Source organism: Acinonyx jubatus, chromosome B1 (assembly GCF_027475565.1).
Source record: "Acinonyx jubatus isolate Ajub_Pintada_27869175 chromosome B1, VMU_Ajub_asm_v1.0, whole genome shotgun sequence".
NCBI lineage: Eukaryota > Metazoa > Chordata > Mammalia > Carnivora > Felidae > Acinonyx > Acinonyx jubatus.
In genome coordinates, this window is record NC_069382.1 from 107502630 (window position 1) to 107530589 (window position 27960).

Here is a 27960-nt window from a genome sequence, read left to right on the forward strand (position 1 = left end):
AGCTCAGGTCATGATCTCACAGTTCATGAGTTTGAGCCCCATGTGGTGCTCCATTCTGACAGTGGGGAACCTGCTTAGGATTCTGTCTCTCCCTCTCTCTCTCCCTTTCCCCTCTGCTCTTGCGCTCGCTCTCTCTCTCTCTCTCTCTCTCTCTCTCTCTCTCTCCCTCCCTCCCTCCCTCTCTCTCTCTCTCTCTCTCTCTCTCTCTCTCTCAAGATAAATAAGTGAACTTAAAAAAAAAAGAAAAAGCTTCTGGTATGGGCACTTTGCTTAATGAGTGGAATAGGGCTGGATTACAGCCCTCCCTTTCTCCCTTGATCTGTGCCTTTGTGTAAAACACAGATTACACAACCTTTATCTGGTCATGGGTGTGAGTGGGGAAAAAGGCTATCTTTTCTTTTTGCAATTTATGAATAGGCAAAATACAGCTGAGAAAAGTTTTGGCCTGACCTGACCTCACACAGTTGGTTAATATCAAACCAAAATATTGAATTCACTTCATTCTCTATTTGACCATGCTGCCTAAAAGTGAAACAAATTGTCAATTTTATTAACTGGCTGATATAGAGCTATTTATTAGCTTTTAAAATTATGGCAAGGATAATTTTCTAAAGCCCTGTGGAACCCACAGAAGAAATAAGAAATAGCAGTTTGTAGTAGTCTTCATTAAATTATACTCTTTATGTTTTAATCATCATCATCATCATCATCATCATCATCCTTATCATCATCATCAAACATTTTGGTTTGATGCTTTTATATTGGTAAAATACACATAGCATAAAATTTGCTATTTTAACCATTTTTAAGTATACAGTGAAGTGTCATTAAGTTCATTCACATTGTCATGAAACCATCATCACCATCCATCGCCAGAACTCTTTTCATTTTGCAAAACTGAAACTTTGCACCCATTAAACAATAACTCCATATTCCTTTCTCCCCTGAATCTCTAGCAACTATAATTCCACTTTCTGTCTCTAATTTTGACCTCTATAAGTACCTCATGAAATCATACAGTATTTGCCTTTTTGTGACTGGCTTACTTCACTTAGCATAATGTCCTCAAGATTCATCTATGTTATAGCATATGGCAGAATTTCCTTCCTTTTTAAGGCTGAACAGTATTTCATTGTCTATAGGTACCACACTTTGCTTATCTGTTCATCTTCCAATGAATAGTTGGTTTGCTTACATGTTTTAACTTTCATGAATGATGCTGTTGTGAACATGGATGTACAAATATCTCTTCAACACCCTGCTTTCTGTTCTTTTGAGTATATACCTAGATATAGAATTGATGGGTGTGTGGTAATTATAGTTTTAATTTATTGAGGAACTGTTGTACGTTTTCCACAGCAGCTGTACCCTTTTACATTACCACTTTTCTACATCTTCACCAACCCTTATTTCCTTCCTTCCTTTCCTTCCTTCCTTCCTTCCTTCCTTCCTTCCTTCCTTCCTTCCTTCTCTCCTTCTTTCCTTTCCTTTCCTTCCTTCCTTCCTTCCTTCCTTCCTTCCTTCCTTCCTTCTCTCCTTCTTTCCTTTCCCTTCCTTCCTTCCTTCCTTCCTTCCTTCCTTCCTTCCTTCCTTCCTTCCTTCCTTCTTTCCTTCCTTCCTTCCTTCTCTCCTTCTTTCCCTTCCTTCCTTCCTTCCTTCCTTCCTTCCTTCCTTCCTTCCTTCTCTCCTTCTTTCCTTTCCTTCCTTCCTTCCTTCCTTCCTTCCTTCCTTCCTTCCTTCCTTCCTTCTTTCCTTCCTTCCTTCCTTCTCTCCTTCTTTCCTTTCCTTCCTTCCTTCCTTCCTTCCTTCCTTCTATCCTTTCCTTTTCCTTTTCCTTTTCCTTTTCCTTTTCCTTTTCCTTTTCCTTTTCCTTTTCCTTTTCCTTTTCCTCTCCTCTCCTCTCCTCTCCTCTCCTCTCCTCTCCTCTCCTCTCTGCTGTCCTAATGGGTGTGAGTGGGTATCTCATTGTGGTTTTAATTTGCATCAATTGTTTTTTTATGTATAGCTTTACAATTTATTCCTTGCCTTCAAGAAGCATTCATTTTGTTATGCACATCTTTGGAATACATTGCCTGAGTGTTTAAACAATCACACAATCCTAGATTAAGGCAGTTTATTGAATCACACACACACAGATTATATAATAAGCTTAATGGCTGATTTGCTCATTTGGGGAGGTCAGTAATATTAACAGCACAAAAATAACCCATCCATTTCTGCTTTTTCTTTATTCTCTGTGCCCAATTAATTGTGGTTAGCAGTGCTGTTTTCATTCATGCTTTTTCTTGGTCATAGAATAGAAAAAACAGTTTTAAGAATATGAACTTTTGATAGTGGTTCATATTTTCCACATGCATTTGTGAAAGATGAAATGAGAAAGGAATTGCAGAGTTGGAAGGAGTTGGGGATTGTGGGAGGATACAGAAGGTATCAAGAATAAAGTAGAATAAGATGAGAGAAAATGAAATCCAGAGTGATATTGAAAGGATAGATTCAGTAATCACAGATTAGGCAGAAAAACAAGAATAAAGTAAGTGCTCCTTTGAAGGATTTGGAACCTTGCCATCCCACTCCACTCCCCAACTCTGCTGAATGACCACATGTTGGATAGTGCCTGTGAATGTCTGTCCTGTGTCTGATATCCCAAAGTGTGCCTCTCCCAGTGTTTTGCCTTTCCCCTCCTGGCCAGAATCATTTTTGAATGGAATCAGTTTCAATGGCCTGCCTCAGTTTTATCATCTAAATTGTTATTCTTACTATGACTCAGCAAATCTATTTACATCAGGATCAATAAGAAACTCTTTGGACCTTCTAGTAAAGCAAACTTCCAGCCTTTCAAAATTCCCATCATCCAATTTGGAATTCATTCAGAAAATCATTTCTGAACAACTTCAGGTAATACACTACTTCAGAGGTGTCATCAAATACTAGATATCCAGCTAGAAAATAGGTTATATAAGAAGTTGATCTTGGCTAAATAAGATACCAACAATGGTATTAAAAATGAAGCCAGGGTTATGCTTGTAATCCCTCCCTCCTCGGTTTGCATCAGCTGCCCCCCCATGCCCACCATTGTAGCTTTAACAGGACTGGATGACACATGTGATTCTGCTTGTGTCATGGTTACACCACTTGACTCTTCCTGAAACAGTGGTCATTCACCAGGAACTTATGTTTCCGAACCTATGAGAGAGTCATAATGTCAAATGAAGTTGGACAAATAAATGTTCTTGTTCTCTGTATTTAATTTTGGTAACAAGAGGCATAGGTTCGGTTCTTTAAAAAATGAAATGTTACACATTTCTTCCCCAGATTGTAAAACACCATGCTTTCATTCCCTTTTCAATCTCCAGTCCAGTTATGTGACTTATAATGAATTCAACAAATTCTTCTACATTTGTGATCAGACAGGATTATTTCATAGACAAACTCTATCTTGTGGGAAAGATACTACAAGATCCAGGACTGAAATATATGATTTTGTAGGGGGAAACTGCCTGAAAAATCCTTACCTTCTTATCAAAATATAATGGTTAGTGATATATGAAGAATACCCACCTTAATGCACTGACATATGATCATCTCCCACATATGCCTCTCTCTGAGATATAAAACTCTGGAATCATTCACTTAAGAGCATTTAATGAGCTTGCTAAAGGCACTATGACTCAGCTCTGATTATTTTATAGTGAAAACACAACAGATTTTACCCTCCCAGAGCTACCATACTAGTAGAGTGACAAACATTAAGCAAATGAGTACACAAATGAACACATAATTATATTGGTGATAAGTGTTATGAAGAATAACACAGGGTTCTAGGGGGATAAGATAATGTAGATGAGTGGAGGTCTGAGGATATAAAATTTAAGCCAAATTTTAAGAGTCACCAAGTAATAGAGGTAAACAGATTGAGAATATCCTGGAAGAGAGACAAGCATGTGAAAAGGCCCAGGAATGGGAAGGAGTTTGGTGCACTTGAGGAACTGGAGGAAGGCCATTGTGGTTGGAGTAGGATGGAGAAGGGGTGCCAAGGAGGGTCAGAGATGGGCAGAGTACAAATTTGGCAAAGACTTGAAGGTCATGTCCAGTATCACTGGACAGCTATTTAAAGGGCTTCCTATAGTCATGGGACAAAATATGAAGCACATTTAAAGCTGCTTTCTGGAGAACTGATGGCAGAGGAGCAGGAGAGGAAGTAGGGCCAATTAAGAGGCTATTGCAGTAGTGCAGGTGACAGACAGTGACTGCTAGTGGCACCATTTGTTCTTCCAGAGCCCAGTTTTGGACTCTACTATCTGCTTAGACTCATAGTCAAGGCTGTAATCCTCATGAAATTTTATAAATGTTTCATTCAATATAGAACTACTCTCAACGATTTCTGATATAAATCATAAATATATAGACCAGGAACAAAACGACAGTTCATTCTGCTGGATAACACAGAATGAATCAACATCTCTACAAATAACAATAGCAGCAACAAAAGTATTTATCTTTTTTGATATGTGAAGTCTCATCTTTTCATGATTCCAGGATTATCTTATTTTTCCCTGTGGCCCCTAATGTTCTAGAGATTCATAAAAGGCAATTAATGCTAAAAATATATAATTAATATGCCTCATATAATAACAGAACTCTAACATTAATTTATTCACAGAAGTTTGAATTAGTTAATGAACACTTTATTCATGAAGCTGATTCAATTTGACTTTGTATGAAATTTTATATAGCATGCTAAATTTTTTTAATGTTTATTTTTGAGAAACAAAGAAAGTATGAGTGGGGGAGGGACAGAGAGAGAGGGAGACACAGAATCTGAAGCAGGCTCCAGGCTCTGAGCTGTCAGTACAGAGCCCGATGTGGGGCTCAAACTCAGGAGCACTGAGATCATGACCTGAAGTCAGATGCTTAACCAACTGAGCCACCCAGACGCCCCAAATTTTCAATCTGTAACTACTGCTTAATTTTGCACTCCATTAAACAATAATGTCAGTATAGAAATATGTTAAAATTAGAAAATTCAATAGTTTATCTTCAAGGCAACATGTTCTATTAGAACTCCATCTTTACCTTCCCATTTATCATACATACAACAGAAATGATAAAAATGGTTTCATTTGCACAAGGATGTTTTTAAATAATGGGAACAATGAATGTTACAAAATGAGAAAGAGTGCTGTCAGAGATGCTTAATTCAAAATAAAACTCTACCCCTTAAACTTCTTTAACAGCTAGAATGGTTCATTGAAAATTACTAGAATGCTAGGCCCTAAGTGTTTTTAATAGTCTTCTTTAAATAAAAACACCTTAAGAAATAAAACCTATTGCCATATATAAATTTTAATGTTTTTTTTTTTCCTTTTTAAGTGTGTGTAAAGTCCAGACTTAGAGTAGATGAATAGCATGGTTTTCTGACTTGTTAATTCATTTAATCATTACTTCAGTACTCCTTAATTGAATAAATATTTGGGGTTAGAAAAAAGATCAGTAAGTTATGAATCCTAGTGATTTAAGATATGACAATTCTCTTGGAATATATACTATACTTACGGAGCTTCTCCTGGAATATACAGTATATTTAAGGAGCTACTATAAGCAGCAATATCATTGATGTCAATAAGCTTTTTAATCGATATTTGGTAACATTTCACAAACCACACTTGTTTGTAATGCAGATTTTCTAGGTACCTGTGGTCAAAAAAAAGATAAATATGGTTATATATCATATTTACCTACTCATATTCATTCAAAGGAAGAAATCCTACAAAACTGTTATTATAGGGATGATAATGGTTTGTTGGAAGTATCATCTGTCTATTATTTAATTATTTTGTATTATAATTTATGTGATTGCATTATTATTGTAATTCTAACTGGGGAAAAAACCTAGGTGAGCTATTAAATGAAATCACATGTACATGTAACCATGGTTTTCAGAACAAGCCCATATGAAGCTTTAAATAATTTTAGATGCACATTTTATTTGTAAAAACAATAGGACTGAAAATAGTGACTCTAGCATTAAAGGACTTATAAATATCCAGAATGCAATGGAGAGGAGTCAAAGTTGCATAAGCTTTCAGACATTAAAAGTCTTCAGTATTATATCTTTTCCTTTAGGAAAGGAAAATCCAAAAGAAAATAGTAACTAGTGATCTCTGGAACATGTTATCATTTGGTGAAAATAATAAATGGTGATCTCTGGAACATGTTATCATTTGGTGTTATTTCAGAACTTATTAAAGCAAGTGAAAACCAGAAAGAAAAAAGAGCTATCTGAAGAGCAAATTTATTTCTCCTTCCATAATGTACACACCAAGATTTATAACTTTACCCAGTGCTTTTTCAAATCACTCATGCCTTCTAAACTTCTGGAAAGATTGACAGTGTAATTATTGGAATGGCTACGTTGTGTGGTGATTGAGAGCAGGAACTATGGAATGGATGGCCCGCCTGTGCCACTTATATCTGTATAATCTTAGGCAAGTTACTTCTCTGTACCTTCATTTTCTCATCAGTAAACTGAGCTAGTGGTAAAACCCATCGCAGACAATAATTACAAGGATTTATGAGTTAATATGCTTAGTACACTGTGTAGCACATGGTAACCAAATGTTATCTATTACAAGGTTAAACTCCAAAGTTGAAATTTAAAATCAAGCCATATCCTAATAGATTAGGAAGTGGCTGATACATGAGAAAATGGTTCACGTCACTAATAATCAAGAAATATTAACGTGAGATAACTTTTTCTAACTTTTTTTTTTAATTGGGAAAAAACTGTCGGTACCTTCATGATGTTTGTGTAGGGGTGGGTAACAACCACTTTGGAAGGCAGTTGGCCTGGACTCATACACACATATGCGTATGTCTATTTATTAAATAGGGAAAAGACTTCTTACACAAAATGGTGCCCATGACCTTAAGTGAAATGAAAAAACAGAAGTAGCCTAATAATTTACCTGTATTGCATGATTCTACTTTTGTGAGGAAAAAAAAATGTTTTCTTTGTGTTTGCAAGGGGACAAGTATATTTAAAGATACACAGAAAATTGAAAGGATATACATAAAGTTAAAATTAGTTTTTTTCCAGAGGGTAGAATTGGGGTTGAGGGACAAGGGGGTACTTGGTACACTTCCATATTTTTAAAATTTGCTAAAAAAAAAATCACATTAAAAACATATATTTGAGGGGGGAGCCTAAGCCAGAAAATCACTGGTTAGGGAATTCTAGCCCCAGAACAACAGTCTTTTGGACCTGGAGAAGAAATGGATCCGAAAGATAGTTACATTTACGTATATACAGAGCATTGGTTTGAATGTACTTTGTAGAGTAACTAAATCCAGTTGCTGAGTTATGGGAAACTCTTCACTTAAAGATGGCTGACAGATATGACTTCTTAGTTGGCAAGAGATCAAGTTGCCAAAATCCCTAAGTCTGTGATGACTGGCAAATACATGGAGCATAAAGGAAATTGGGGTGCTTTACAAAGAAAATCTAGCACTCAGCCCAAAAGCAATATGTATTTTAGAAGGCCACCTCTAGCCCATAAAGTCATGTGTACTGCAGTCTAAAAAGCAAGCCCGTTAAGAGAGATGCAGACTACAAATGCATACTCTATAGCCTTGAGTAGTAAGTGTCTTCTCTTATTGTTCAGAAAATATTTTTAAACTGTTCACCACACTTCATCAGACCTTAGTTAATATTGGGAGAATTAAAATGAGGAGTTTCATAGAGATTATTTGTGGAAGAGATATCTCTGAATATGGTTTTGGTATACAGAAAATTGTGTCCTCAGGATCTAGTGATACAAAGATATGTAGAAAAGATGGAAATGTTTAGATTAGTATAGATTGTTATGAAAACTGTAATGTAGTGTCTTAAAATCCTTTGTTTTGATAATTTTCAAAACAATCTGAAAAAAATTCTATATGAACATGGTGCAAGTCTATTGATGCTTATTATTATTTTTAATGACAATATCTTGATTATCTTTACAGAGTTACTGGAGGTGAACTGTTTGAAGACATAGTGGCGAGAGAATATTACAGTGAAGCTGATGCCAGGTAAGTGACTTGCCCTGAGCAAGATACAAGACTCAACATTCAAATGACACTTGCTCAATATATCTCCTTATAAATATATCATAACCCTTAGTATTTATGAGACTCTCATAAAACCATCTTGGACTTCTCATAAACGAGTCCCTCTTAATTGCTATTTGTCTCTCTTAATGTTTCCAAAATAATTGGTTTGGGGAAAAAAATTAGAATCTGGTCTAAGTTTTGTTATTATCTAGCATCTACAGTTAGTCTTTTAAAAATGAATAATAAAATATACACTGTATTGGGAATGACCTCTGCTAAAGAGATGTACTCTTTTAGCAAAGTTAAGAGATAAAAGATTAAGATCTTCTAGTCTCTAGATCCTGAGCTGCCCATGATGGTAGTCCCTAGTGTCACATGGCTATTTTAATTTCAATCCGTCAAAATTAAAGTTAAATAAAAAATTTAGCTTCTCAGTTGTACTAGCTACATTTTGAATGCTTAATAGCCTTAAGTGCTAGTGACTACCAGTTGAAGATAGCAGATATAGAACATTTCCATCATCATAGACCATTCCACTGAACAGCCCATGTCTAATCAGAGAGCATAAAAAGAAATAGAGTACAAAAGCCCAAGTGGTCTCCTTAAAGCATTTATTAGCTGTTTAACTCTTTGGAAATTCCAGGATAGCTTTTGGAACTCTCATATGAAAAATATTTATTCAGGTATTTCAGAGGGTTCAATATTTCCCAATCTTGTTAATTGTCGTCATCTTTAACAGTGGCTATACTGTACATTTTCTCTCATTTGAAACTTCCTAGGCTGCACAAAGGCAACCTTTTTGAAGTAACATTAATTTACTTGCCTAGGTACTACTTAGACTGTATCATGTTAGTTTTCCTTGATGTTTCTTTACACATATTCAGTAGTTGGCACTTATTTTGAAAACTCTAGCCTTGAGCAATTGACTCTATATTAGCCATGTAAATGAGATATTCTGAAAATTCAGTTACTTATTGTGTGCCCCCATTCTCTAATGCTGTCAGAGCTTCCTAACGCTTACTAATCCCACAGTAGCCTGCCCTCAGCAGATAGTCAGCTGATAGCCGATTCCCTCCCCATCCCTTCAAAGCAGCACATGCATACACATGCTCACTTGCAAATCTCTAATTAATCTTCTTGGTTTAATGCCAGTTTATGACATTCTGTGAACCTTATCTGTACATGACTACATGCTAATTTTTTAATGGAATTTTTACTGCCAAAGTCAAATAGAAACTTCCATGTCCCTTATACTATGATGAGTGAATCACCACTTGCTCAGTTTATCCCATTTCTTACATTCGGCCCCTGAAAAGAGGCTTCAGAGCAGCCTCGCAATTAGCTATTTGCCCACTTGCCCAAAGAGAGTAGTAATTTTAACTAAGGTAGTAAACAAGTTAGGGAATTACGTTTATTTTGCTATTTAAAGTTATGTAAAACAGGTTATTATGTTTGAAAGATATTGGTTGAAATTAAAATAGAAACTGTTTTCACTATTGAAGAACCCTACAGATAACAGGGTAGACCCTATAAGTTGGATCATTTTATATGCATGTTTCTATTAAGTTTTGGATTTTACTACAAGTTAATTTTTAGGATAGGTCCTACAACAAAATCAAGGAGAAGGAACAAATCTTCCCATGTACAAACATAAAGAAAAAGTCTTTCCTTACTAGTCCTCAAGAACTTAAGAATTGAATCCATTCTCACTAGCAAAAAATGATGTAATTCATTTAATTTGAATTATTGTTTACTTCTTTATTTTGCATTATCCATTAAACCTGATGACTTACACCTGCGGTTGAAGAGAAAGTGAAATATTTCTAAAAAGTAATACAAAGTGAAGGGAAAAAATTCATAGGATTTAAAAAATCATTACCAACACACACTCAAATAACCTATATAGTCAAAAAGTAAACGATGTTTAGCCCCTTTTTAGCCCCTTTAATGGTACTCTTTATAGAGTTAGCATTGGAAAATCATAACCACAGTCATGTTTTTTTTACATTCACATTGTAAGAAATCAGATGGTGATTACTTTTTATAATTCAAGGATTTACTTTGGAGTAATATTATTTTGTACATTAAGTGGTTGAAATGTCCTTATTAAAATGTTTGTTAGTGAATATACCTCTATACATAACCTGCATTTGAATTGCACAGTAAATTTGTACAAAATACATCAGTGTGATCTCTATTATTTTATGTCAGATGACAGTTCATGGGACCTTACAGGTGCCAATCAATGATTTATCCCCTTTAATTTAATTAGCAATCTGTTTGACATCAGCAAGCCTTTAATAAGAATAGTATAAATTGTACTTTTTGACATTGTATAAGCAAAAGTTTTCCTTCACTGAGGTGTATGGAAATGTATCTAACAATTACTAGTGTTCCAGGGTATTAAAAAGTTTTTTTTTTTTTTTTCGTAAGTTCCTAGCCCTTCTCCAGAGTATGCCTCTCCTGAAGAGGGATTTATTTTATGTCGTGGGTTTACTTGAAATTTTCCCTCTGTTATTGAGACTTGCATTGGTTTTCCTCTTAACATATTCTACAAGAAGCACCAGTTCTAAGTCAAAATGATAAATGTGTCCCTCCATTTTTTTAACCCTCGTTTCACCTGCCACTTCATCTGTGTTTACCCTCTTGTTTCAACACCTATGTTTAATTGTGACCTCAGATTTTAAACAGTTTAGATGTGTATGAGAAATACTCATAAATTTTATATTGCTAAAGGAATGTCCCAGAGCATTATGGGAATATTTATTAATTTTTCTCCTTGAATATGGAAATTTTGACTTCCGTATACAAGTGATTTAATATGTACACTTGCAATGAAAAAAACACACAGCTCAAATTGTTTTGTCTGAACATGTCACAAACTCTATGTTGGATGTCATTTTTGTTAGAACCAGAATTAGCTTTATTCAGTGTTATTAAATTCCAATGTAAAGCTAAAAATATGTTGTGAAAATATAATTTTTGTTTGTTTGTTTGTTTCGTTTTAACTTTCATTTTATTTTGTATTCAATGTGATTATGTACCTTTAAAATGTTCTCCCTTCCATTCTGCCCTTGTATCTTTACAGTCATTGTATACAGCAGATTCTAGAAAGTGTAAATCATTGTCACCTAAATGGCATAGTTCACAGGGACCTGAAGGTCAGTATATGGAGTCCATAAATCTGAATCAAAGGAGGTTTTTTTTTTGTTTGTTTGTTTTATTTCTGGGGAAAGGGCAGGGGGTGGGTATTTAAAATGGTTCCCTTGCCTTTCCCAATTTTTCCCTAAAATGACTACATGATGAAATGATAATGCATGATGCCTCTTTCAGTTTGCTCATCTACAGGCTAAATATACATCATAGCAGAAAGGAAAGGACAATATTAAAAACACAACCTGTTAAGTTTCCAAGCAGTAAACTACCAGAGGCGGTTTGGGGGCAGGCTTTCCTGAAATGTCCAGCGTTCACCTGGAGATAAACTTGGCCTGTGATGTATGTCCGCCTGTAGATTTAAACACCACTTCTGTTCTGAGACCATGGGTTGCTGTAGCAAAACAACTGGCTACACATTGCTCCATTTGAGTCTGATGAACCCTCAGGCAAGAGGTAATAATTGCCAGCTAAATTAAAGCACAAGAAGTTAATGATTTATCAAAAATTCATTACGTATCCTAATTTCACCTTAATGGTGCCTTGACTGCTAATGTGACAGCCTTTGGAATGATACTGAAAAATGGGAGAGAATAGGGAAGCAGTTTTTTTATATGGGGTGGAGGTGGACCACGACAGCTATAAAATTTTTACTTGCATTCCAGTTCTTTTCCTATAAGAATTTAGAACTAGGAAATGAGCTCCTGAATTAAAATATTTTTAAGAAGGTTTTTGTCCTCAAACACGTGGATCCACATTTTCTCTCACATCTGGCAAGATCCTGATTGCGCTGAGGTAGTAGTCACTCTACTTGAGCAATATGTTTACATTACTGAAGGTGGTAAAATACAACCCAGTTGTCTGCTGGTTTTGCACTGTAACCCAGTCTCTCTGAGGGTATACAGACAGTGAGTGTAAGCTTGGAACTAACACACGCCCCCTGGTGTTTGCATGCAGTCATTGCATTCAGCAGATCCTGGAGGCTGTGCTACACTGCCATCAGATGGGCGTAGTCCATCGGGACCTGAAGGTGAGTAATGCTGTTGGAGAAGATAAACCACCACACAATTCCTAATGACTGTTCAGCTGCAATTATGCCTGTAAAGGCAAAAATATGAGCAAGAAAGTTGTGTGGACTCATTCCAACACATTACGAAAACACATTCCCTTACCACAGTCTCGCTTATTTCATCTCTTCTCTGATACACACTTGAGACTTAAATAAATCCCATTTCATCCCGAGAAATAATGTCCTACCATTAACAATAAATAGGTTGCTATATTTCTTTCCTCCTAAGAATATAGCACTTAATGTGACTTTGAGTACGATTGATGGTCTCTTCTTCAGTCTGAACTCATTCTGTGGACATTGATCAAACATACTATTTTAGAGTCGTACTGTGTATACCTAATATAATGTAAATAGTTACGAAAATTATAAAGAGAGTAGAGATAAAGTCATTGAATAGGTTTTTGGCCCAAGTGATTGGTGCTAAAGGACCTCCGTTTTGGGCTCTGAAGTCTCTTTCCCTCAATAGTAGTTCCAGGAATTCTGAGGACATTGAGGCTTCCTGGCTCCTTGTTTATTTATATTCCTAAGTACTAAGATACTAGTGCCTTTTAAAACAGATAGGAAAAAGGTCAAACAGATTTAATGTCAAATAATATTTATGTAACCTGTATATGGACTCATACTTTTAAGACTTCACTCAGTTTCTGATACCATTGAGGATGAGAAATGTTCAGATCACTTAGAAATTAAACAGTTCAGGGGGAGGCTTCTCTTTCATCCACTCTCTGTCCCCTTCTGTCAGCACTCTAGTTTCACTTATGGAATTTCAGGGATCTAGTGAAGGCCTAGAAATTTAAGTGAAAGCACTGGGTGGGCAAAATAGCAAATTGTGAGCACTATGCGGTTGTCATTCTTTGTTTCAAGCCACAGCCACTTCCAGGCATTAGTACAAATGTGGCCAAGTAATGTAGAATGTCAACTGTGTGTGTTCAGTGGGAGGACCTGGGCTGGTTTCTCACTTGCAGACTTCCCTAGTTACGATACATTGGTAAATCCGTAGTTACCATTCATTTAGTATGCTCTGGAAGAATATATCTCTAAGGACCCACAACGAGTTACTTGAAGATGTGATGTGTAAGCAAAGTATCACCTTAGTCTCTCAGATCTTCCTTCGATTTCAATTTGAGTCTGAGAGCTTTAAATGTCAAAAGCAAAGGTATGGTTAAGGGCATTTTCTTTTGGAGAGCCAAGATGGGACTGTGTGCATCTGCTAACACTTTACCAAATGTACCCATCAGGATTAAGGAAAAACAATATGTTCCTTTGAAAATTCATATCTTTGGCAATCACCTCAAGAATTCCCTATCAGACATGTAGAGAAAGTCCCCGTTTTGTTACTCCTCCGAGCTCTCACTGTACTACTGTCCTAAGTGAATATACATGAGCATACACATTTATTTGTACAATTTTATCAGATACTCAATTTAATACATTATCATTTGAAATATTTTACTCCATGTTATGTAATTATAAGTATAGTCTAAAAGCCAAGGTTGAAAAAATGTTAATTCTCTTACATGACCTTAAAATCTATCTTGTGGGGTCATGATATTGGGCTTCTGTAAGTGTTCCAACTCAGCTGAGCTCTTCAAAGACTGGAGCTTTAATCAGAGATGGCAGTGGGTCTAGGTTGTGGGCTGTGCAAAAATATATTTTCTGACCTAGGAGTTAAATTCACTAGTTAAAAACTCAGGCAGGGGGCACCTGGGTGGCTCAGTCGGCTGAGCGTCCGACTTCGCCTGAGGTCATGATCTCGTGGTTCATGGGTTCGAGCCCCGAGTCGGGCTCTGTGCTAACAGCTCAGAGCCTGGAGTCTGCTTCGGATTCTGTGTCTCCCTCTCTCTCTGTTCCTCCCCTGCTCGTGCTCTCTCGCAGAAATAAAGATGAAAAAAAAAATGAAAAACTCAGGCAGGTGATTTTTAGGGAGGCCTGATACCAAAGGAAATAACCTGCACATCACTCAACGAAATGTTTTTGTTCTCCATCCTTATTTTGATTTTGGGAGAGGATAGGAGTATGCTTTCTGTAGAGCTTGTTATGATTTTTGGGATTATCTTGGTTTCTGTCAAATTCCTGACTTGAATAGATTTCAGTTGAGTCTAGTTTTCAGGGCATGTTTCAGTAGGCCATTTCATAACATGATAAGAGAGTTCATAACATACTAAAAGAATATATTAGAGGAAGTTTATACACACACCCTGAGTGTGCTAAATCTCTGATTTTGTTTTATGTCTTTTATATCTACATGTATACTTTATCTGCTAAGTATACTGCTTGTAATAGTATATTTGCCAATATATAAAATTGAAAGAGATAGGTAAAATTTTTTATTATCAGGCTTTAAACAAAAATTTGCCCTCCTATTCTTAGGTCATATATTTTTGTTTCCATATCTTGATTCATTTGTTAATTCGTATATAATACAGATGTTTGATGCACACTTTAATGTGTCCATATCAGTGAGAGAAAAACACAGAAAGTGTTCTGTTTTCCATCATTATTAAAGGCACCTACAAGCATATGAGTACTGTACAATTTGTTTGTAAGCCCATCCTAGAACAATAGCTATATTACTGTAATACCTACAATATCTACTTATAATACTACCTATAATACTTCACAGTACCTAATATAGGACTTCATACCTAGTAAATACTTGTGGCATATGCTTTCAATTTAGGAATGAATGAAACTCAATGAAAAGCACATTTACAATATAAAAAACATCATTGAATAAAATAGCTTTTGTGGATGTTAATTAATATTGAATAAAGAGGATAAGTATATCCTCTTTGATACAGTCATAACATAAAGATCATTATCTGAATAACTGCCACTCTTGGGAGCTTCTTAGACAGTGGAATCCACCAGATGGAAAATTATAAGGATCTAGAGACAAGGCTGAGGCATAGCAGACAATTAGAGGATGTCCTCAAACAAGCAGTAGAATAAGGTTCCATGTGGTGGGATATTAGCATAAAGGAAGCACATCAGTCAGAGCCAGACAGTATCCAGTGGATACACAAGCCTTTTGTCTAATGTGCAGCCAGTGTCAAACCTAAGCAATATTAAGGAGTATCTACCAGTGGTGACATAATTATAGTACTATAGTTGAATATGACTCTCATCTTTGGGAGAATTTGGATCAAGGTGAGATGTTAGTAATAAAAATGATAATAGCTGCCATTTATCAGGCATTTACCATGTACCCTAAACTGTGATATCATATGAATCTTAACAGCTTTATGAAGAAGGCGCTTTGATATTCCCCATGTTGCGTAAAGAGAGCTTTAGCAACCACTAGTGAAAGAACTTACTCATGGTCGCTCAGCTAGTGACATATGATTTGTGCCCAAGCATTTTGTTTCCAGTGTCTGCAGACTTAATTGCTACCATTTCTCAATTCGTTAGTTGGATAAATCAAAAACTTTACAGAGGCCGAAAAATAGGTCAAACGATGATGGGAAAGTAATTTCACCGGCAACAGTAAAATTGGAGAAATGATTTTAAGGTTTGTGAATCAAATGATTAAAATGATTCTGCCTATGGATGTTCCAGAACTACACAAAATCTGTATCATTAAGAATAAGAGAATAAGTTACTTTTTAAGATATAATATGGAGTGGAAGGGGACAATATAATTTGCCAATAGATTGGTGTCCAAAGTATAAATTTCTTATTCAGGAAATCAGTAAAGTGGCATTGGTCCCAGCCTTGGGAAAATGAGGCATAGAGAAGAACGATATGCATTTGCCACATGTAATTTAGGCCACATCAGACAATCAGTTTGAAGTACCTAAAAATAGACTGTTTACAAAGAATGGATTGCTATAACTCAGTGTTGAGTGTTTGTGAACTGAGGATTGAAAAGTCAGGTATAAAGAGAGAGGAACAAACATTCATCAAACATGTCTTAAGTACCTGTTGAGGCACTGTCATAACTCCGGGCATAAATTACAGAGCAAACTAAGAACAAACCTTATGTGGATAGAACCTATAGGCCACTGAATAAAGATCATTTTAAAATATGTATCAGGGCTGTTCCTCCCAGAAAGAAGGATATACATCACATGAATACTGCACCCTGAAAAGCATTAGGTTAAAAAGGTCGCAGTAACAAATCACAGCTCTTGAGGTCACAAGAAGTAGAGAGATATCAAACCAGATGTGTTCTCTCATTTAAGAGCCTGAAGAGTACAGTTTCTGTGAATCAGTTAACAGAAGTCAAAGGAGGCAGCTCTATAGCTGCGTTTTATCATATAACTGTATTTCACACAAAGGGGTAAGATTTCTTCAGTTCAAAGTACAGCAGAAATGGTTACCAAACTACTTCATGAACACCAATCTGGTTAGAAGACTTCATATACACACAATAATCTCTTAGCAGCACATCGACACCTGTAAACTGGCTTAGCAGAGAATGAGCTACCTCCTGAAAAACAATGTTATTTAATGGAAAAGTCATTAGGTCAATAGATGGAGAAAGAGAGGGAAGAAGAGAGAGAGGAATAGAATAGGTTTTTAATGAAGGTAATAATTCTGGAGATTTGGGGGCACTTGAAAACTTTTATAGGAATAAAATTAAATTTAAAACCAGAAAAGAAAGAAATTAATTTTCTGGAGGACTATGACATGCAATAAATCCTCTTTAGCAATAGATATATCAAATTGTGAATGTCTGTTTTGAATAATTATAAAATCACAATTATTCCACTTTTCTCAGAAGCATACTTAAATACAAGTTTAACAAACCTATCATTTGTGTATAATGTATGTCGAGGTGCTTTAGAAACTATGTAAGTGATAAATTCCATAATTCATTAGTCATTCTGGTGTCTCTTTATTGAACCTGACAACTGTGTGTCAAGCCATAGAGAAACAGTAGGTGATTGACACAGTCCCACTGTGGTCACCCTCACTTCTTTCAGTCTACCTGAAAATATGTGCTAATGATGTAGAAGTAAATTAAAAAAAAAGACAGGAATGGAAAACAGACAATTCTAAGGAACTTGCTCCATATATGCATGGTTATACAAATAATACTTCCTAATCACAGACTTACAGCACATGTGTCAGCTGAAAACTCCCTGTGCTAACTACATAAATTCAGGCATCCATTCCATATAAAAATTAAAACAAAAGTCACTTGTACCATGTGCACAAAAGAACTTCTACCATGTTCATGAGTGAGATTGGTATTCAAGCTTTGCAATTCATGCAAACTTTCACTTAGTTTATTTCTAGGAGCTTTGTTCACACCTTCTTTGGCAAAGGAAAAGTGACTGAAAACACACCAAAGCACAGAATGCTTATCTTCATGTTGAAATAATTGATACACTTCAATAGAGGAAAGAAATCTAAAAGGACAATTTCAGTTCCTGAAAACTAATATGCAAAGAAATGTAAGAATTAAATAATAATGGAATAATGAAACTAATAACTAGCTGTTTTTATAATATTCATAAAGGAAAGAGCTATAAAAAAAGTAAAGCACACATGATGCTGCTGCACATATATAGTCCTAGTATTTGAGTTTTATTGGCTAGGTTTATTGGCTGTGATATGACTGATGCTGAAGATGGTCACCACTTTTGCCAAATCAGTTCCTTCATAAAGATCACATTAATTTAGAAATTCTCATATGTTTGTGAGATTTTTGAGAAGCAAGATTGAAAATATGTCTCATAAGTTCTCCCCCTTGTCTTATTTGGATATGGGTAGTAAATATTTTTGAGTATTTCAGATTCTTTTGCAACTAGCTACTTAGTGGACTGTCTATATCAATGGTATAAAACTTTCCCATTTTTAATCCATTGGAGGAATTCCCTCAGTCTCACATCTTTAAAAGAAGCAATCAGAAAGCTGGCTTCAAGTCCTCCATCTTTTTTGATGTCTCTACCTCATTTAGACACTGAGGAGTTTGAGTCATTTTATCTCCTATGCTAGTCTCTGTCCTAAAAGTGATTCCAGAAACTTGCCTAGGTACTTTGAGATATTTGAACAGATTCAAGAAAATCTCAAATCACAACTAACAAAGTTGCCTCTGCATCCATATGGAAGTAGAAAACAAAACTTGCCAACAGTTGCTGCTCATTACAGCTGATATGCTATAAATGGTTGTTGACACTAAGACCAGATGTCATGGAAAATCCTGCATCATTAGGAAGCAATTGGGTGGGGAAGGAACCTGTGTGTGAGAACATCAGTAGAATCTATTTAAAAACCGACCTAAAAAGTGATCGCATTATAGGAATTTAGAGATAATCTCAATATATAAAGATTAGCATAATAGATTGCATTAAATTTAGGAATATAGACATCCTCCAAGTTATAAACATTCATTGCAAATGTGATGTGCATTTGAAAGTTGAAGGGACTCATTAGCTCTAAGACTGTGAGTTACCCATGTCCACACAGGACATAAACCTAGATCTTCATCTTTTTTCTAGGTCATCATGTTGCCCATTTCTCTCATGTTCATCTGTGCATTGGAAAACCTGTGTTTCTGATTTCACCTTTCTCCTTTGCTTTACAAAATCAAAATAGTCGAATAGTAGCAGATAAGAGTGTAGTGGTGATCCTTTTTAAGGAAGCAGCCACTAATTCGCTGTAAGATTCTACCATTTCAGCTTTTATGAAATATAATCACAAATTATCTTCCTTTCTGTCGGTGTTCAGAATTTGAACTAACCTACTTGCCAACAAACTTTTGTAGTACAACATATTTTTTAAGTTGGAAGCTATATAAATAGTAGAACATGATAACAGGATTATTCAAATTTTGGATATATTCCAGAGAGTTGTATATAGTTCAAATCTGTGTGCTATTTCTAATGTTTCATTGAAGCTGGTCATTAGAAGCAATCTTGTGATGAAACATTTTATGAAAGCAAAGAATCCTTTAATAAAATCAATAAGCATCCTGATTTTACAGTTTGCATTCCGTAATTCAATATTTTAGGTTTGCCTAAAAGATATGTACAAATATGAGGCCATTTTAGTGCTATTAATTTTTAAATCTACACAGTAACCTTGAAAGAGCCCTGCCTTTTCCTGTACATAACTGCAGCTGAACAGTCTTCATGGGTAGAAGGTGAAACACTGATCCAAATGGATTATTTCCCTGGATGACTCATGAGGCCCTATAGAGAGGTCTTCTAGGTCATCTCTAGGTATGAATATTTGCCCCAGTCATTCAGAGGCCATGCATGACAAAATCCTAAGGTGTTCCATTTCTTCTGAATTGGCAGATACTTGGTGTTTAAGGGCATAATGCACACAGCACTGCCAAGAAACGTTTTTGATCTAGTGATAAGAATAAAAGCACAGTAAATATTTTAAAAGTTTACTTACTGATGGCGCTGGCATTTTCTCAACAACTTCAGTATTATTTGATCTAAAGACCCCAAATGACTGAGATTTCTAAAGTGATTGGAACTCTCCTTGAATGAGTGTGGTTGACAAATTAGGACAGATGTGTATTAGCAGAGATCTCTGACATCTCAATGCTTTTGAACGTGAAGGTTACAAAGAACTAAACTATTGCTTAGAGTTTGATGTGGTTTTTCCAAGTCATTTATTCCATAAATTGATAGCTGGAAATCACATTGTGATTAAATTAGAAAATGCGTGAATGTAGTGGGCCATAAATTTTATTAATGAAAACAAAATGTCAAATATTAATAATATAACATTGTTAGGTACTGTACTACATTAATAGACAACAGAGTTCCAACTAATTTTGAGTGTTAGGTTTTTACTAAAAGTTATTTCAGCCTGGAGATCTTTCATATCCTTGAGACATCTTTATCCCAGTGTCCACATTAAATTACCATGTGTTTAGTGTTGAGGTGATTAAAAAAACAAACCAAAAAAACCCCTATCAGCCCTAAGAAATTACAAAGTTTTCCTTACAGTTACCTATTGTCGTAATAGTGATGAATCTGATGGCAGTGAACAGCAATAGCCCGAAGAAGCTGGTACTTGATTAGAACTTACTTGCCTACACTCTTATTTCTTGTAGACTTAACCTAATTTTTTCCAAGTTCTGGTTATGAGTCTTTGCTAATTTGCATGGCTGGCTTAATAAATATTGGTTTAGGCTGTGTTTATACAAGGTCAAAACAACCAACAGAATTGCTTAATTCAGTAAGAAAAAAGTAGCCATTTCATGAAAAAAAAATTATATTAGTTTGCTAACACATAAACAGAACCAATTTGAATGACCTGAATATGTAGATTTCCAGACAATTGTTTTGGCACTTGTAGACTCCATTGTTTCCCAACTTTTTTCAGTCCGAGGCACACATCTAAATTTACTGGGTTTTAGCCCAAGGTAAGAACATGTTGAACTACACTCCCAAATGTGTACTTGGGGATGGTGGACTTCACTGTATGTCTTAATCAGCCTCCTTTTCCTGACCGTCTTCTGCCTTTAGTTCCTAAAATCCACAAAGGCGGTCTGGGGAAATTCAGGATTTTGCCCTGATGCCTGTTTTCAAAGTTCCAGTGTGTCTCGATGCCCTGGTTGGGAAACAGGGGTAAATAGACACAGCCTTATTCCAAGACTGAGTTATCAGTCCTTGAACAACGATAAATACCCAAGAAAATGAAAATGTGTATTTCTTATAGTATTCCAACATGTGAGAACACATATATAAAGAATGATTTGAATCACACTTTGTAGACATATAAATTATGTTTTAAAAAACTGGCTTATGAAGAAAAAAAAGCTAACTATAACATTTGGCAAATAGTAGTACACTCTTCCTGCCTTTAAGAATAAACAGATTCTTAAAGACAGCAATTTAATACGTAATTCAGAATAAGACTCCAAAATTTGTTCAGAAATTGTTTGGAAACATTGAGGAATCAAAATCACTACATTTGGGTCCAAACTCTTGAAGTCAACTAGGATTTAATTTGCACAGTTTCATTTGCCAAATGTCTGAAGATTGGTCCAACTCTTGTTATCATTTTGCCAAGTTTCCTTCTGCTGAAAATGTCTGTGCTCTATTAGGCTTCTAAGTCAATGTCCATGGCCAAGTCTGGACCTCAGCAGCCCTTGGAAGCATGTGAGCAGGTCAAGACAGGTGCTTGCATTCATTTGATCTCTCCCCAAGTGTATTCTCTCTTCTGCCCAGTATCTCTCTAGTACATTTTTGCATCTGTCTGAAGCCTGCACACATGATAATTTTTAATCATTTTTCTAACCATATTTTCCCTGAGATTTAGGAATGACAGTCTCCTGGAGAGAGGACAGTGCATGACTTTTTTTTTTCCTATTCTTACAAAATATGTTGTTAGTTTTGAATAGTCACTTAAAATAGGTTCTCACTTCAGTCTCTCTTTTTTTTTTCTTTCTAAATAAAGCCTGAGAATTTGCTTTTAGCTAGCAAATCCAAGGGAGCAGCTGTGAAACTGGCAGACTTTGGCTTAGCCATAGAAGTTCAAGGAGACCAGCAGGCGTGGTTTGGTGAGTAGGGCCTCTCTCTACTTCATGCTGCTCGTTCTCTTCTGGCTCATTGTAGCCCACTTCCCAGCCAAAATAAGACAGAAATGTTGCCTCTAACAACAACCTGACTAAATTTGAAGACATAAGATCTTTATAAGCACTTAATTTTACTGACATTAAAGGGTATATGATCTAGAAGTAATTTAAGGGAAAATATTAATATGAGAACAGTAACACATTGACTTTTTCTTAAGGGATGAGTGAGAAAATGAATCCTGTACCAAGAATTAATGGGGAGGGTTGCAGTGTTCAAAAAGGACTTATTTTTCATTTGAGAAGAAATTCATTGTTCACACAGAACCTTACTTGATGCCAAAAACTGCTGTATAAATAGGTACTCAGGAAATATGGACTATTTCACATATTTTTTTTGATTAAGAAATTAAGGTTCTAAAAATATTATGTGTGTATGTGTGTGTTTACCTTAATTATCTTCTGTTCTTTAAACTTCCAGTTTCCTCTCTAAAATTTTGATAATTTTGAAATTTCTATATGATGAAATTTTGTTTACAGTTTGTTTACAGTTAAGAAAGAAATTAACTGTGAGTTTAAATTAGAGCATTTCTAACCAGGCTTGTGGATTGTTTTAATATTTATCCTGTCAGGTTATTTTATTCACTTTTTTTTATGCCTCCGTTTTTGCCGCTTCTCAGTACTGACCCAGTTTTTCATGTAATGTCCCAAAATATAACCTCTCCCCAAGCCTCAATCTTACTTTTCTGACTTTCAGTGTATTGAGGTTAGGTTATTTTTTAAATGATTTTTTTCACTTCTCATTGCTTTTTCGCTGAACAACAACAGAGCACTCAGAAAAATGCTTATTCCTTTTGTTTTACATGCAGAACCTCTCTGTGTTTTCCTAAAGATAAGGTGTGCACAGAGCTTCCAGGATTCACTCTGTCTCTAATCTGTCCCAGCTAGTAAGTGGGAATGGATGACATGGCAGCCTTCTCCCATCTCCTCTGCCAGCAGCTTAATTTAGGACCTCATTTTCTGCTTCCTGTCCTGTTTCAGTAGTACCTGACTGTTACCCTTGTCCATGAGTCCTCCTAAGCTTAATACCGTCATTTGCATAAAGTCTCTCCTCACCCACCAGATAAATTTAGTATCTCAAATTTGGCATTTGGTTTGTCATATTTTGACATATGAATAAGCTTGTTCCTGTTAATTGCAAACTCAGAGAAAGTAAGACCTAGAATAAGTACTGTAAATTGGAGATACAGTCACATCTTTGTATCCTGGGTAAGAACATGGTTGACACAGATAAAGAATATATAGTAATTTGGAGTTGGGGTCCAACAGGAAGTAGCAGGGCAATCGCAGAGATGGACTGAGTAATTAATGGGGATGCTTGAATTAAGCATGAGGCCCTGCCCCCTCAAGATGCTGACACTTCCATATCAATAACTATTTACCATGCAGTGTGGGAGCATCTTAAAAGAAGCATGCATGAAGTGCTGTGGAGCACAAGAGAGGAAGTCTGAAATTCTGCCTGTGGGGAAAGTTTCAGTGATTGGTGTGCTTTTCTGCCTCCCTAATGGGTGAATGAGAATTTGTTCACTAACATAAAGGCCATACAGAGGGATCAGCACATACAAAATCTCAGAGGCATGAAACTATTGTTTCTATTTAAGGAATAACAAGAAATTTGGTATAGTAAAGTATAAAGTATACTGGGATGAGTGGTAGTTAATGAGGTGGGAAAGGATTTTATGTGCTTTTGAAGGATTTGGCTTTTATCCTAGAAGTTTCAAGGATCTGGTGAAAAATTTTAAGAAGGGAAGGACATAATTGGGTTTATGTTACGTAATGATGTTGTGGGTAACAATGTGGAGGGTGGCTTAAGGATACTTAGCCTCAAGGCAAGGGACCAGTTAGGCTAATGCAGGAGGTCAAACTATGCCTGATGACAGCTTGAACTAATGAGTACGCAGAAACAAGTTCCAGATACCATGCAAAACAGACAGGGTCTCTGAACTCTAAGGAAATCTGTTTAGAGGAAATCAAAACCCTAGAGGTTGGACTTTAGCCCCATCTAGAGAAAACTGGGAACCTGTTTCACAAGACTCCAGGTATGAAGCAGGATACCAAAATAGGGACTTAGATTTAGGCTAAGGGATGTAATTGTCAGAACTGGGTACAAGGTGATGATTAGATATCAGGAACAAGACAAGCCCTATTATCAGAGCTGAGGCTGCAAATTAACATCAGTAATTTGGCTTGGTGCTTGCAAGAATGATATTATTGAGCTCCTTAAATCTCCCCTGTTTTTGAGCTCTATGTTTTATCTCTTGTGCTCTGAGCTGAGGACAGAATTGAGTGTAGTGCAAAAAACTCCGCTTTTTGAACTAGAATACCCAAGCTTATATCCTGTGGTTCTTAATAGCTGTATGATATTGGGCAAGTCACTTTAACTCTGTGAGGTCCATTGTCCTCTTTGTAAGCAGTTATAATAAACACTTCCTTGCAAGGAACATACCTGTGCTACAAAAGATGTTGAATGAGTTTTCAAAACCATCTTGGCAGGGAACACAATGTCACAGTTCTTTGCCTACTTAGTGAAAGTTGTTGAGCAAATCCATGAGTGGAAAAACCAAATACCAAGTTAGTGAAAGCAATAGCATCCAAATAAAAGTACACAAATTTCAAATTGTGATCTGGTTTATTTCTAAAAGTGATCTGGTTCCAGAGAAAGAATGACAGATTGGGAATAAAATCCCCATTTCTTCTTCTGTATGATTCTATGACAGTTAAGTTCTTGCTAGGGTATCTATTAGAGTAATGACTTTTAAGAGGTGCATTTTAAGTCCTAAGAAAATTCAGCATTTCAACAAGTGTAGGAAAAAAACATAGTTTATAAGCTTAAGCGAAAACACAAGTTTTTTTTTCTTTTTTTTTCTTTAGCATATTTTCTGCTTATTCTACTCAAGTTCAAGTGAATCCTCATTGTAACCTACCTGAGAAGGAGGCATGTGGTGTATATAATATATCTTGTGGGTGTTCTACTAGATATATCATAAATTTTAAAGTAAAAGCATGTTTTAGTATGAACGACTTGTTTCGATATTTATTCAGTATTACCTACCAGCATAGTCTCGTGTATTTGATTAATTTTATCTTTTAAAATGTATTATCAGTGTTAGGCAGGGAGTCTTTTTATTTTAATAAAATAAATTATTTTAATTTTAAGAAAAGAGCAGAACTCTTTATTTTGTGCAATGCAAGGAGTTCAGGCTTTTGCACAATTTTATTTTAAGAGTTCTTCTATAAATAAAAATGAGACAAGGTTTATAGAAGCTGTTTATTGCGTTTTTTCAATGCTCATTTTCAAGCCTAAATGTTTTTCTCATGATAATTTCTTCTGTCTTCTTAGCCCCGATTTATTTGAGCACTAGCCAAAATGCTAGAAGTAACACCTTGTGTCACTACATTTGTTAAGATGGCTAGAAAATTTACCAAAGCAAAATATCCAAATACAGTCCATTTTCTCCTGTGGGATTGGAAGTGCTATTCACAATATATCTCTAGTTCTTTGTTGCTGTTAGGGCAAAAAAGTATAACTACCACCATCTTGCTTCATGTAAGAATTGTTTTACTTGGTTGCTGTTATGTCTCTTTTTCTAAATATTAAGGTGTTTTTTTTAATGGAATGGATACATTTCCAACAGTAAGTAATTCTGTATTTGTTTTGGTATATTCTGATACTCCTATTGGTTTTTCAGAGTGAGAAAAACATACTATCTCTAAAGAAGGCAAGCTCTCATTAATTTCCTTGCTAATAACATACATCATGAAAAACAAGATTCTTATGAGTTTAATCTCCTGCTAAAGAAGGTTTTATCCATTTTACCCTCAGTATTTTGGTATTCATGAGAACACATTGCACAGTACACGGTTCCTTAATGTTTGTGCATTTAGATTATACAGTAAAACCTTGGTTTGTGAGCATAATTTGTTCCAGAAACATGCTTGTAATCCAAAGCACTTGTATATCAAAGTGAATTTCCCAATAAGAAATAATGGAAACTCAGATGATTTGTTCCACAACCCAAAAATATTCATATAAAAATGATTACAATACTGGAATATAATACAAAATGTAATGAAAAATAAACAACCTGAACCTATCTTTGAAAACCTTTGTGACTGGTGTGAAGCAAACAAAAGAGAGGAGCGTTATTGTTTAGGACCACTTTCACTATCACTAACAGAATAACTACTATCTATTAGCTTAATGGAATCTTGTTCTGCATGGGGGCCATTGTATATGCTAATACGGATGTTGAGTACAGTACAGTATTAATCAACTCTTGTCATACACCATATTTAATGTAACTGGCAATAAAGCAGCAGAGGAAAGGGTCTATATCTGCAGGCAGCCTGACCTAGAATGAAGCAAAGCATTCCTAAGCTTCCTCTTGTCTGGAAAAGCAAGGGACTGTCCACAGGTGCTTTGAAGTGACAAATAATACACTACCGTCAGTTATGGGCACCTTCCAACATTCTGAAGAATCACTGATATCTGCCAAACACAACAGCCTGAGACCAAGCATCCAAGCGACGATCACCCATAGTCCTGCAATGAGAGAGAGAGAGAGAGAGAGAGAACCATTGGCTCAGTTGTGATCATGTGACATTCGGCATCACATCTTACTTGTATTGCAAGACATCGCTCATTTATCAAGTTAAAATTTATTAGAAATGTTTGCTCATCTTGCAGAACACTTGCAGAACAAGTTACTTGCAATCCAAGGTTTTACTGTACTTCAGTATTATTAGGAGTAAGGACCCCACTGACTGCTCAAATGATAACTATACCAAATAAGAATGAATGTGATGGTGTTTTCTTACCATTTCAGTCTCCGGAAAAGGTTTGTACTAATTTACATTTAAAATGATCTTTTCATTTCTAAATCACATGGTGACTTATCTTTTATACCTAGATAAAATATTATTAATATTTCCTCCTCTAGGAAAGGTATTCTACTAAGATATGTAAGACACACATTAAAGTTTACTGATGCTAGATAGGAGGTTATAGATTGTATATAAAAGAATACTCGACATTTAGAGTAAGGAAGGACCACTGAGAATTATAGTTAGCCAAAGAGATCACTAAGGTGGAAATAACTCATAGCCCACCCTTTGTTAGAGAAGATGTAGAGATAGAAATTGAGGCTTTAAGGAACAGAAAAAGTAACATCAAGGGCAAGAATGAGAAGTCTGTTTTCAAGAGACCTTAAAGAGATTAATCAGATCAAATGCTGAGGAGCAGAAAGAAATCATGTTGGGTAAATAAAGGGGAACTGAGTGATAAAGGATCTTAAGTGTAGGCTAGGACCTTAGTCTTTAACCTGGACTTTGGCATCAGTTTTTCATTGGGTTCCTTTGTCTGTGTCTCAACTTGGGAGAGGTTGGAATGAGAGAGAGCAGGTGTGGCATACCAGAAGTTCTTTAGAACTCTTGTGCCCAGCCCTACCTTGGAATTAGCTGACTGACATCACTCCTTAAGGTAATCCTCAAACTTCAGTTAATGGAACTGCCATTATTCAGGAATTCTTCTACCTTACAACTGTCAAGCAAATGCTTCTTTGAAATAAAGTTTGAAGAAGAGGTAGATCTGTCGTGGTCCATGTAAAGCTTAAACTACAATACAGGGCTTTTTTTTTTGGGAGTCCCTTCACACTGTCCATTCCATCTTCCTCCACTACAAAGAAAAGGAAAAGTAATACAAGGGGAAGGGGATTAAAATCCCCAGCCCTTTGCCTTACTTTCTAAAGTAATTTATTTCAGAAATAACCATGCCATTTATACACACACACACACACACACATTTGTTTTTATATCTTTGTATACATTGTTTGTACTTAATAGCTTTGAAGATGGGAAGAAAAAGCTCCGTTCCACAGAATTTTGCATCCCAGTAAATATATAATGAGCTTCTTCAGTGATTTGTGGTTAGAGGAATTCCTGATTACATATCCTTTTAAAGAAATGTTTTGTTTTTATGTGTGCCTTTAAATAAAACTGCCAAATCAGAATAGTTATTTTTAGTCTTTTTGAAAGTAAGTATTTTTATTTGAAACCTATTATTTTCAGAAATAAGAAAAATGTTACTCTAGGTTCTAGC

General features: G+C 35.7%; 1 protein-coding gene and 1 long non-coding RNA gene across 19 annotated transcripts in view; one reads left to right on the forward strand and one right to left on the reverse strand.

Moving 5' to 3' along the window:
* Positions 1-27960, forward strand: part of CAMK2D (calcium/calmodulin dependent protein kinase II delta) — a 310654-nt gene that overhangs the window by 210338 nt on the left and 72356 nt on the right. For 11 of the 18 annotated variants that reach the window (XM_027063212.2, XM_027063289.2, XM_015074797.3 and 8 more), the window contains exons 5-7: positions 8005-8070; positions 11180-11252; positions 21689-21791. In XM_027063212.2, the coding sequence (XP_026919013.1) occupies positions 8005-8070; positions 11180-11252; positions 21689-21791 (242 nt within the window). Of the gene's footprint in view, positions 1-8004; positions 8071-11179; positions 11253-12201; positions 12275-21688; positions 21792-27960 lie in introns of all 18 variants that reach the window. The other 7 variants (XM_027063331.2, XM_015074798.3, XM_027063265.2 and 4 more) reach the window with 1 other exon arrangement.
* Positions 2122-27608, reverse strand: LOC128314482 (uncharacterized). Its single transcript, XR_008296184.1, has 4 exons — positions 27172-27608; positions 26308-26406; positions 5554-5691; positions 2122-3183 (listed from the first exon to the last, which is right to left on the reverse strand). It is a non-coding gene; the product is annotated as an uncharacterized LOC128314482 (long non-coding RNA).